This window comes from Aplidium turbinatum, chromosome 2 (genome assembly GCF_918807975.1).
Source record: "Aplidium turbinatum chromosome 2, kaAplTurb1.1, whole genome shotgun sequence".
NCBI lineage: Eukaryota > Metazoa > Chordata > Ascidiacea > Aplousobranchia > Polyclinidae > Aplidium > Aplidium turbinatum.
Window position 1 is genome coordinate 43,317,890 of NC_137473.1, and position 13,111 is coordinate 43,331,000.

The 13,111-nt window shown below is 35.1% G+C and overlaps 1 protein-coding gene across 2 annotated transcripts; it reads left to right on the forward strand.

Annotated features, from left to right (window-relative positions):
• Positions 1-2,628: 2,628 nt before the first annotated feature.
• Positions 2,629-12,895, forward strand: LOC145764991 (neural proliferation differentiation and control protein 1-like). Of its 2 annotated transcripts, XM_082576709.1 has the most exons (8): positions 2,629-2,995; positions 3,795-3,938; positions 5,964-6,030; positions 8,197-8,307; positions 8,640-8,733; positions 9,655-9,734; positions 10,019-10,148; positions 10,554-12,895. In XM_082576709.1, exons 1-8 carry the CDS (start codon positions 2,905-2,907, stop codon positions 10,704-10,706), a joined length of 870 nt encoding a protein of 289 aa, XP_082432835.1. In that variant the 5' UTR covers positions 2,629-2,904; the 3' UTR covers positions 10,707-12,895. The 2 variants fall into 2 exon arrangements, with proteins under 2 accessions (XP_082432835.1, XP_082432836.1); XM_082576710.1 differs by lacking the exon at positions 8,197-8,307.
• Positions 12,896-13,111: the final 216 nt, after the last annotated feature.

Sequence of the window (13,111 nt, forward strand, 5' to 3'; positions counted from 1 at the left end):
TGCTGTAAGATAACACGATGGTTCTGGTTCTGGGCGATTTGTGTAACAGTTTAGGGGAAGACACTACTTGAAATGATGCACCACACAAAAGATTTTCAATGAAGACTGAGTCTAAAAACCGATGTGGATTGTGCTGCACAATGACTTCAAGTTCAGGACAGACAAGGCACAAAAATATCACGATAAAAATAAAGACCTTGTGGGAGATTTTCGAGAATCATAACACGATGCAAATACCAAAAACGCATGGTTTGCATGCTGCTCTAAGCTGGCCGGCAACCACAAAGGTAGACAATACAGGCAGTTTATAATTCGATAACAGCGCAATAAACATTATAAATACGTAAACCGACAATTTTCTTTTACAAACGTTTTACGTCTAATAGTAAATTTTCCCTCAACAATTTTTTGTGAAGCACTTGCAAACCACGGTTTTATAAAATAATTCATCATTATTATTTTTTACTTCTCGGATATTGTAAAACGTCATCAGCAAAATCACAAAAAAAATTTCATTACTTCAATGTAGTAGGCCTAAGAATTTCTTATAGAATTGTAGCCACGTTGTTTCAACAAAGAAGCCATTTTTTAGCAATATAGAGTTATAGAAAATAATTTGCAATCATGCAAATGGTTGGAAAGAATCTAGGAAGTCTTCTCACAATCTGGCACAAAATGATTATGTTTATTGTATCTCTGTAAAATGTTTTACGACAAACTTTGAAGCTTCGTTATAATCATTTTTATCTTTGAAGTCAAAAGTTATTTTTTTTTTTTTGGCCAGAAACATAATCACTGCCTTGCTGATGTTGTCGATATTACGCGTATTTTTAGTGCTTCAAACAATAAGGACCCAGTCAGCAATCCAGTCCTTTTACATTGATTCAACATTTGTAAACGTTAAATTTATGTAGATTTGCTGACTGTGGGTTATTTCACATTTCCTTTGTTTACGCACGTTCCTCAATTCGCTGTTGCATTATTTCGACGCTGGCGGCAATTCGCTGTTGCATTATTTCGAATTGATTGACACAATCTTCAATAAAAAGTGAGCTTCGAACTTAGCTTTGTTGATATAAATGCTGTATTTTTTGTGGATGTAATTTATGAGTCATGTTTATAAACACCCGTAAGCGAAATGACTTATGATGTGGCCTGCATGATATTTGTGATGCGACTTGACACAAATCCACAATTTCAAAAGCACCTAATTTGAACTTAGAAATTTCAGATAATTTCAACAACTTGTTCAACTGTCTTCTCTCTACTAAAAATATTCATACTACAAACTCAATTGTAGACCTAAATACACAAACGAAGATGTAAACAGCTATTCAAGCAGGCTAAGGTGTTACTTATGAGAAATTTGGTTCCATAAAACTAGAAGCTAGCCATGAGTTTGGGAATGCATTAGTTTAGGATAAAAATGTAAGACAACAAACGCAGTTTTGTTTTTTTTTCAAATTCGTGTAACAATGTTACTTTGATTGTAACTATTTTAGAATCAGTGAGTAGCTTACAATAAGATTTGCTCGCAAGTCGTAAATTCTAATCAATGCAATGATTCGGCACACCGCACACACACTTCGTGCGTTCGATCGAGCTCTTTGTTATTCAGAAGTTTGCATGAAATCGGATTAGCACGGTAATTAAATAGCGGCAAGTTAAATCAAAATTGTCGTTTTTGGGTACCTTTGCAAAAATTGAAATATCAAGTTTAACATATAAAATTTTAAAATAATGACTTTTCAAACTTATATACAAATGATTTGCTTTCACACCAGTGCAACTTCTGTTCAAATAGCATCAGCGGATAACACGTAACAGCTGATTGAATTTGATCCAAAAACGGCCCCCCCTTGAGCAGTTAACTTCCAAAAAAACGTTGAAAAGCAAAGGGTTAAGCGAAGGCGATGTTTGTTCTCGAAAGAAACAATGGGAGCTTGAAAAAAGATTCTGCTTTTGTACTTCACATTGATATTAATCTTTTGAGACTCTCAGTAGTCCAAATCTTGAATAGAACATCGCTGCTTCCATTGCTGTATAGTTTGGAAAACAATGAGATGTAGTTATTAGGGTTCAATGCAACTAATCATGTCAGTAAATGAATAAAAGCACTTTCAAATCAATATTTCAATACGTAGGATTTTTTGCAAGATATCTGCTGTGTAATACGTCTGACTCATATAGGTTCAGTAAAAATTATTACTAAAGCTGCAATATAACGCGTACGAAAAAGAATGGTGAAATGTCAGAGATATTTTTTGACCGTTGAAAGGAAGCAACTTAAAATTGGCATAAGAAGATTAATCGTAAATTTTCAGGCGGTAAATAGCCATATTACACGACAGAAGGCAGAAAGTTTGTAATTGATATGATATCTGTTCTCTGACATTAAGTATTTTGTAAAATGTTGAAGTAAACTTGGTGTTTTATTCTTTTTGGGTGTTTTTGATGTATATTTTTAATCATTGACAAAGCTCCACATTTGTTTAGTTCTACTGGTACGCCTTAAAAAGGCTAAGAAGCACTGGTCAAATAAGCTTGAAATGTCGCCTTTGACGCAATAGAAAATCGATTGAACCTGCTGTCACTTACACGATACGGTATCGAAAGTGTGTGATTTGACCTATACCAGAAGATCCAGTGCTTACACGTGCAGTGGGAACCTGGATATAGGAAAACCGCTGAAAGAGTTTGAAATTTTCTATCTCAACACACAACAAGTTGCCGTTCAAATCAGAACTTGTTTCCATTCAACAAATTCATAAAGGTGAAGATATAACAAAAAATGCGTCATCGCTGCCATCATATTCAACCATTGCCGAGACAGTAGAAGAAAGCTTGGAGTATAAACTGGGATTTTTAGTATAATATTTGTAGAAAAAACATCGATTTAGCTACATGATGATGAGGAAGACTGAAGTTTTGTCAAGATTTTTTGTTGTATTGATCGCTGTCTTGTGGAGTTTACCATTAATGACTGCACAGCAAGGTAAGAAGGATTAACAAGCTTTGTAGAGTAGGAACTGGGTCAAAGTTAAAGCTTAAAAGGCAATTTTTGATCTCTTTTTTCTAGAAAGTTATGAAATGCACTTACAAAATCAAATGAAACGTATTTCCTACTGTAACAATAAGAAAGCCGCTTCTCTTTCAACGAGGACAAGCAATTTCCATACGTTTAATTTTCATCTTTAACTTGCGAGAAACGAAACAAGTGCAGTACCAGCTACAGCCAGAGACATTAAAGGAATTATTTTGGCCTAAAACTAATAAAAGGTCGGGGCCTCCATGCTAAACACGTTCAAAGAAAACAATAGAATTCCAATGAACATGTGATGTTTTCTTAGTTTCTGGACCCCTTGGAAACATTTCAGGCGTCTAAAATAATCTCAAGTGAGCAATGCCATTATTTGGTGGTGCATTACAATAAAATCCAAGCAATTCCTGTCGCCGCGGAACGTCTCGAGAAATGATTAAAGAAAATGAAAATTGAAACCCAACTTTAAACGTACAATCATCTGAGGTTAAAATTGTTACTTGAAAATTTAAAGCGTTTTCGGAATTATTGCTGACACGTAGCGTCACTATTTTGCTTTTCTCCCTTCGCATCATCATCGTCATCATGTAGACCACCTAGTCCTAAGTGGATATAATCTATTATTCAGTAATGTTAAATTCATTTAATTGTTGTCTCGCATACAAGTTGAAAAGATGCAAAACATTCTTTTATTGAAGAATGCATTAAAGAAATACGGTATTGAATAAAACCAAATTTGTTTTCAACCCAAAAGGCAACAATGACAATGAATTAAAAAACGGAGAAGATGGCATCCAAACGACTGCACCCACACCAGGCCAATCTCCCAAACCACCGGCAGGAATTGAAAGTCCGAATCAACTTGACGATACTCCAGTTAACAACCTCCTGTATGTTGGTGAGTTTTCAACAAGATCTTGAATTTGCGATCATTTGCTTTTTCAAGCAACAACAATTCGTTGCATCACTTTAACTTCTATTTGCGCAAAGCCAACGACAAATGCAAGAAACTTAACACTTTGATCGATTGATTGAATCTTTATCCTCGGATTGGAAAAGCTTCTTGCAGATGTTAATCCTGGCAGTTTCGCATACTTGTAGTGGCTTTGATTCACTGACGCAGGCCCGGTCACCGAGATTGACAGAGTGAAGTTTCCGTTTGTAACAAAGTTGTCGACCCCAAGGTCTTTGTTGCTGGATAAAGTTTCACACAGTTAAATTTGTTGTTGTGCGCTGTGATGCATTTTAGAAAAACGGTTTTTGAAACAAGACACATTTGTAAATTAGAAGTAGGTTGTTGGTAGAATACACGAAAGGCCTTTTAAAGTCCAAAGCCACTACTATGCATTGTATATTCAAAGTTTACAAATTACATGAACATCAAATTTTGAATGGTGAATTATCAACTATTTTGTCTTTGCAAACGATGCGTTGATTGCTGTACTTCCAAAGCAACTTCGCCAGGGGCGCCGGGGCGATTTTTGACTGGGAGGGGCAGGATTATAAAAAAAGGGCACTTTTGTTGCTGAAAGGCTGTTTTTTTTAAGTTTTGAGATACGATATAGCGATAATGCTCATGTATCAGCTCATTATCGAGTAATGATATAATAAGTGTATACAAAGAACAATGGCACGAAAGGGCATCATGCTATGTTATATTGATGTAACCTACTGTGATACGGACTTTTGTGTCGTGAATATTATTTTGAGGCAATAATGAAAGATTACAATTAGGCTAAAAGCAAATAGCACAAATTGTTATATTGCAAAATGTGCAGTAGCTTACATGACCTTAAAAGGGCACCATTGCACCCCATCCACAGAAAAATTGAGGGCAGGGGTCATCCGCCCCCTTGCCCTCCGCTTCAGGCGCCCCTGAGCTCCGCTTGTGTTATTTATTTATTTAACACAACATAAACACAACAGCTGATGCTACAAAACTTCTGTCAAAGCGTATACTCTATATCTTATAAATACGTATATGCAGCACATACTAAAAGGGCAAAATAAAATAAACATCAAGTGGTTTTTGGATTCCGAGTGGCAAGACATTTTGTATAGCTTTTAACTTGATACTTTGTAAATATATTTTGAGATATTATTTCACGCTTGTTACATTGTGTCCTTATCAAATTAATTATTCTGCGTTGCTATTTATTATTTACGCATCGGCAAGCTCTGTAGCTTGTTCAATAATTCATTATTTCCTTTCAACGGTTTCCTTGTATAAATGCCCTTTAAAACCTTCTAAAGCTTTATCTCCTTTAAAAAGAGGGTATCCAATCGGTGTATACAATCGGTGTACAATCGGTATACAATCGGTTCCTGATTTTCTGACTTGCTTTGTGAGAAGACTTTACTTTTTTATTGTATTTTTTTAAATATTTGAACAAATTGAACTTACAATATCTTATAACGTTTTTCTAAATACACAAAACAAGCTTGGATTGCCTTAAAAGAATGGTGTATTGTCAGTTGTCGGGGAATATTGCTGTGACATGTGGACTCCACAAACATATGGTTAAATCGTTCACGACTTCATGTATTTTACACCAATGCAAGCAAATATCAACATATGTACAAACATATTGATCAATCATGATGTATGATGCACTTGACAGTTCTAAATATATTGAACAAAAGATTTATAGACCGTTTCTTAAATTAAAGCAAGCTGATACTTTTAGGTACAGTACTGCATTGTGCTTTGCAGTGCCGTCAACGGTGACCCTATCTTATGACCGTTGACCTTAGAAGCGGCTAATTATATTTTAAAGTTATGTTTAGTTCTCCTTTGAGTTTTATTATGTTTCCGCACAAAATTATAAAAATATTGTTTTTTTCGAAACGACCGACTTATAGAATTTAGTTACATTAAAAATTGATGGAATTCAGGATAATGCTTTTTGTAATTTGTTTTCAGCAATTATCACCGTTGCCTGCATTATCGGAGCGCTGGGTTTTGTGGCAATAGGAGTCTGTTGGTTTCGGTGAGTATTATTTCTCTTATTTCTGAGTGAATACCAATCATTTTTTATGACAGTGAATACACGCTTGATTCAACAATACAGAAGTAGGATTGTGAAACCCGTGTAATAGAATTCATCGATCGCTTCTTGAACTTGTAATAAAAATAAGGAAGTGCTGAAAAATGAAAGATGGCTGATATTAATTGCATTTGCACCGGTTTTGCTTCCATGTAATTTGTAGTGAACACTTTATAATTTCCTTGCAACAAACAAAATTTTGACATTTGCTTCGCTAGCCTTGCAACTTGCATGTCATTCCTGTATCACTGTTTGTCTCTATTTTGTGTCAATATGAGCTCACAGCTGTATTTTTGTGGTTTGCAACTTCTTGATCAATACAATGTCAGTGAACGTGCGAAGGGAAAGCAGAAATTAAGATGAAAAGTTGTTCCCATGATGGTTACTTGTGATTCAAAAATTGTTGGTGCAAACTTTATGCGAACAAAGTCTCACAGGTTCGATTCCAGCTGAAAGTAAATTAATAAATTATACAGCTGCTTTGGTGATGCTTCAGATGTGTTCGACAGTTTTTGAAATATTTTAAAGAAAAACAACTATACAAAACACTCACGATTTCCGGCTATAAGCTTATTCGATTTAAGAATGACTACATAAGCAGTTTTTTTTTTACAAATGAAGCAAACGTTTACACATTAAAATGATCTTTTATGTGTCATTAACAAAGATACGTGGCCTTTCATTAGTTCCACATCACACAATTTTTACCAACAGTTTTCATTCCTACAGAAAATAAACAGTCAAATCTATTCTGCTTGACAACGAGAGTAGAAAGTGCTTGCTCATTTCGGTTACAGTAACTTGTACTGTAGCGTTCGACTTCCTCTTGAACTCGGTGACGTAGAATCGGTGCCATTCGAATATTCTTGAGTAACCTAAATGCAAGACAAGCTTTCACTTTATGGCAATTGTGGCCAACTTGACAAGTTAATGTTTTGGATCATTAAATTTTGCTGATGAAGCCTTAAGTGTGGTATTCGCTGGTATTTCTTCATTGCTGTAATTTGAAGATTTTTAATAAGTATTCGTTTTTATGTTGTTAAATCAACTTAGTAAACAACCTGTGAAAAGTTACGAGAAATTGTCTGTTAACTTTCTTATTGTAGACTTTATTTTTTTTACACTTTAATTTCTTATCAATTAAGAGTTTTTTGGAATATTTTTCTTCGTTTCAATGGACATTTTATCAGATTGCTAAATTGATCGAATACTGCTCTAAAACTGAGAAAAAAACTTATGATGACACAAGTTTGATTTGGTTTCATCATGATTTAAGTAGTTGAAATTCGCGTGTGACCTCACAATGCTACGAGAAGGACACAAGCACCCTTCAACAATGGAAACAAATATTTAAATCTCAACATCCTGTTTCAACGCCCGAGTTATCACAACACTTCACAATCGTATTTACAGCAAAAATAAAATCTCATTAACAGCGCCTTACATTGGTCAGTCGTCGGCACTCAGCTTAACCGCTTGGAGATATTTGCAGTGAGCTAACAAAGCACCAGATGTCTGTTTCTCAGATCAATCATTTGACTGTAATTGAATAATGAAATACTGATTGTAAAATTAAATTCACGACAAGCAAACACACTACTGTAGGTGACTTATGTAGGGAAAAAAGAGTTGACATCGTACATGGTGATCCTGTAACTTTATAAAGTAAAGATATGGGCCAGTTTTGCCTCAACAATTGATTACATGATAACTTCACTGTTCTTTGCTATATTGGCTTACACAGTTTTTTTGTTAATATCAGAGTTGAAAATCTCGTCATGCTTGCCGCCATGTGCCAATCGTGCATAATACAAAATAATTCAATTTCCAATGCTTTATCATTGTATAAATTCGTGTGGATAAGATTTTATTTGTGGGATTTTTTGTAAGAGTATATTTTCTTCTCTTTGAAAGTATATTTTTACACTCCAACCTGGTGAGTCCCACTAGCAAACGCTTATCCGCTGGCAATGATATAGAATAGACCTTCGAGAGTGATTTGCATTGATATCCCATTGCATCGACCTGTTAGTATGTGCACATTACACAAACTCTACGTTTACTGCATGTTGACATTATATTTGCTTGCTCCCTATGCATGGCTCCCAGTCAGAAGAACTTGATGCTAGCCTCAGCTAGAGTTCTGTATCGTTCCTCTGATTCCTCGATTCTAATCCACAACAAAGCGGCCAAAAACGAAAGTGATGACGTTATGGCTAGGTATGTACGAACTGATCTGAAAAAAAATCCTTCAAAGGTTGTGGTTCAAAAGCTGTGGAATTGTATTGTAATAAAGTTTTCTATGTGATCTGCATGTTTGCATGAATATAACGTCATCATCGTGAACCCAGTGATACATTGTCACAAGCACGAACGAGCGAGTTTTTAGTAACTATTAATTTGCTTATCGATTTTGATGCAGCGTGAATTTTGATGAAAAATGAGTTAGTTCAATTGAGGTAGATTAAATTTTTAAAGCGTTTTTTTTTTTACCTCACGTTTTTCACATACTATGTCTGTGAGGTTAAACCTTCAACCTGCTGTGTTTTCAGTACCCGCACGTTAAATGGGTTGGCGAAAAAAACCGACTACCCAGCTTATGGGGTAACTGGGCCAAACCCGCTCCACGAACAATCTTATGAACCGGTGAGTTTCTAAATCATGATACTTTGCTCAAACATTGTAGGCATCACTCAAAGAATGCTTCATGCAGTATGCACAATTTAATCAAACTTGTAATTGAGAGATAAACAAAGTGTTTACTTGTTACACATGAATTTCATAAAGAAAAAAATTAAAAAATCCATTCAACTGTAATCCTCTAAGTTGGTTACTAGCTAGTTGTGTACATTTGAGTGAGTTTTAATACTCTTCATAGTTTAAACTCTAACCTATTGTGCAGTTTGATCTTAGATATACTATATCTATTTACGGTACATTCTTTAACCAGATCAAATTTGTGCAACGTAATAGTCCGGGAGCCGGTGACGTATTTGTAACATCATAAGGTACAAAAGGTTTGGGTGTTTAATCAAACTTATTACTTACCCCACTGTGGGATGTTCAGAAACTCACATCCGAGGTTTCTCTTCCGAGGCGTTTGGAGGCTACGGCCTGAGGAAAACGCCTTAATTTAAAGAAAATTAAGTAAAATAACATCATACGGTATTGAGAGATAAGCTTTGGGTGGGCCCAAGATACACTTAAACTTTTTGTACCTTATGATATTACAAATACTTCACGGATCCCGGACTATCAGTTAAAAACTAAAGTTACAAGGTATTCCTAAAAAACAGGCTAATAAACATGTCTACGACAGGATAACATTTCCGGAGTTGACAATTCTAAACAAGTTAACTTTTGGCAGTTCCAAGGCAACATTAAATAGCTTTTTAAGCAGAGTTTTTTGAAATTTATTAAAACTCTAAGGATACGAAGCGTGCATTTAGATTGACTCGCCTTCGTATGCTTATGGTACAGCAAGCCAAACTCTCTACAGAAGCTTTAGTATTAAAATTAAAAGACAATGTCACAATTTTAAGCTAGCAATACGTTCTATTGTTGCAGCCAATAGACGGTACGTTGAACCGAAGCGCCGAAGTTTATCACTACAACCAAACCAAGAAGCGGATGAAAGCTTTATCCGGGTAATGTGTTTCTGACGATGTGGATTGAATTGGATTCTCTTTTCTCGCCAAACGTATTTTGGTGCACCAATGCAAGCTATACTAACGATAGCCCAAGAAATTGGTTGTTTAGAAAACTGCACTTGTCTTTTAATTTTCTCTACCGCTTCTAAAACTTACAAGAAACTTTTGATTCTGAAGTATATTACAATTACTTTTTAAAAACTTTAATTTCCAGCCATGGAAAAGATTTTCTTTAGTATTGAAAGTATTGACTACGTTCAAAAACTTGCTGATTTTAACAGCGCCACCAGTGATTCAGGCTCTTCTTCACGAACCCACGATTCGCACGATGTCGCTGCAGATTCAGAAATAAACGATGAAGAAACGAGCGATGGAGAGTATACGGTCTACGAATGTTCCGGCATGGCGTCGGTGAGAACAAATCATGCAATGAACAAAAGCACCATTAGCAAACAAAAGCACCGTAGGAAAACTTGTCTAGCTAAATTGGTTTTTGTGCGTGCTTGGATGGTTGTATACAATTTGTATTCCATCGGTTCTGTTAAAAGCGACTATAGTCTTCAAAATTACGTTAATGTCTGCGCCTGTTGCATTGCTCAGAAGACTTTGAAGCGGATATAGTCTTTAAAATTTAGGAAAAAACTTTCAAATAAAAGGTTTCATTGTGGTTTCCAATATTGTCAACCGTTTGAAATATTTTTTTATAAATATTATAAAAAGTGAATTTCCCAAAAAAAGGTAAAAAAGTTGTTTTGCTGGAAAGGAGGCAACGTGGATTGCTTTTGGTTTTAGTCTTACTAAAATATTGTTGCTCAGGCTGCAGACGGACCAATGGAGGTTCGAAATCCCTTCTTCGATGAAATGCCAAACAAAACGAACTCACACAGAGGACTCGCTCATCTCAATACCTCAAATTTCAGTGAAAAGGGTTCCATACTTTCGTCAAACGGAAGAATTGCTCAAAAATAAAAGTATTTTTTATGGCCGTCGTTTGGAAGTGATGTTCCGAAACGAATACCTTCACTACTCAAACGAATAACGCACTGACATTTCAATCAACGTGTCGGGTAGCACTCTTTCTTGAGGCCCTATCTTCTTTCTTGTTACATCCTTGGTGAAAAGAATCATTGTTTAAAAAATCGCAACGTGCAATACCGCTTTGCTTCGAAAGGACAAGGCTTCATCATTAAATCTTTTTGTTATGATTATTTATTCTTTTTAATAACAAAGAAATGTTAAATATTTAAAATTACTAAGGTGTTGCAAGTGGAAGAAGGATGGTGGGATAGGTTTCCAATATTGCAAAGTGACATTTTGATCAAGCAATAGATCTTTAAAACGAATACCGCTTCAGATAATGCGGCACTAGGTCTATCTCAAAATTTGGGTGAGTTGTGTTGTTATCTCTCACGAGTGATTATCTTTCGACAGTAGCCTACCTACATACACAAAAATTTTCCGGTTATCTAAAATTTCTTGACAAATCACTTTCAATTCTACTTTGCTTTTGTAGTACATAGCAAAGAATGGGATTGCGTGTTTTATTTTGTAAGCGTAAGTTTCTTTGCTAATTATGCGTTTCCTTCTTGTGAAAAAACCTGCTTGCGAAATACGAAAAACTTTATTAGAACTCAAACTTGTGCAACTAATTTTTCTCGCTTTATTGGAGTAGATTAAGATTAGAGCTGTATGGTACTCCGCTCGTTGCATTGTTGCAAAATCACAATAAAATTATTAAGTTTGGGTGAACTAGAAATTTAACTCAAATTGCATTTAAACCAGATCAAATTAAGCTAACACCAAAAAGAAAGGTATTTGCTTAAAATAATCAAATATTTGTTTGCAAAATTTACTGTTTTTAGTTTTTAGAATAAAATGCCATAAATGATCTAAAAAAACGATTAAAGAGATATTACTTTTTTACCTTGGAGATAGTAATCAACAGAGCAAAAACGTATGTTTTTTCTTCTGAAAACATCAAGGCATTGCTAAAATCCGATTGTTTGAAGCTATGTTGAAAATACTGCACAATTACCTACTGTACATTTTTCCTTGATTTCTTGCTCACTGAATAGAGCGCACCAGTAGGAAGCGGCCTCACGTTGTTTATCGGATGTGTACGCATATAACGCCAATTGATGAGAACAAAAACAAAAAACAGATCAAGCGACTGCTTTAAAAACACTCAAAGTATCGTTGCTTTGTCAGTGTTCTTATGTTCTCAAGAAATTTTCGACAACTAGTCTAATTTTAAAAGTGAAAATGTTCTAATTTCAAAGTGAATCTTGTCCTACAATCTAATGTAGGCTAGGTTATATGCCAGTAACAAACGAACGCGTCAATGCATGTAGTTTTAAATGGATAATTTCGCATCCAATCTGCTGAATTGTCCCAATTTGCAGTCTGTAGGCTAATGCATTGAACAAAGTGGTTATCCATAGTTCGATCGTTCGTTCTTACGCTCTTCTAGCTCTTTTTTAATCACTGGTCTTGCATTTGCGTTTAACCTATGGAAAATAGAAGCTAATAAGACAAAAACGCAACAATTTTGCTGACGATTGGATTAGACTAGAATGATGTAGTTTTTCAATTTGGATCTACATTTTTTATATGTTTAATGCGTCGTACCAACCACTACTGTAAAGTGTAGTACATGATGTTGATGTTTGTCATTCGTTTTATAGACTGTAGCTACATTTTGTAGCTCTATCACCCTATCTCACTTCTTTATAGATGATGCAAGCTTTGACAACAAAATTTTATCCCTTAGCAAGTTTTTGTGTAATTTTAACAGCAAACTATCATATCATTTTCTTTTAAATCTATTTGTCTTTTCCCGGTTTGTGTTTCGAAGATCAAGATTTGAATTCAAAGTACAGTAAATGTAAAGGCAAAAGTTGCCTTCGTGAAACCTATATTTCATGAACTAGAAATAAACATGATCTGAACCACAATTTCTACGCTTCTGATCGGAAACAAAGCTATTGAAAAACTAAATTGGGGCATTATCATAAGTGCCGTCAGAAATATTATTTTTCGTACACTCTACGATACGCTCAGACTACAAATCATAGGAATTGCGGTTGAAATGTCGCTTATCGAGTAAACTTTGTGTTTCTTTGTAGGTTACAACGTTTTTGCAAACACGATCTTCTTGCTTAGTATGCTCTGTTTTCTTTTTCTGTGAGCAACTCAGCCAGTCTGTTTTGCTTCTGCTAATCAAATTTCTGACAATCAGAATCAATTCTGAAATACAGCAGAAGACAGAAAGCGAGCCAGGACAAATACATAACTTATGATAAAATAATGACATCACGAAAAGACAAAATTCAAGAGACCAGCTCACATTGGCTAATTTTAAAATTTTCAACTTC

Coding starts and splice junctions, on each gene's coding strand:
- LOC145764991 (XM_082576709.1), top strand. CDS start 2,905: ATGATGATGAGGAAGACTGAAGTTTTGTCAAGATTTTTTGTTGTATTG. Junction 3,939..5,963: donor TAACAACCTCCTGTATGTTG/GTGAGTTTTCAA, acceptor ATTTGTTTTCAG/CAATTATCACCGTTGCCTGC. Junction 6,031..8,196: donor ATAGGAGTCTGTTGGTTTCG/GTGAGTATTATT, acceptor CATGGCTCCCAG/TCAGAAGAACTTGATGCTAG.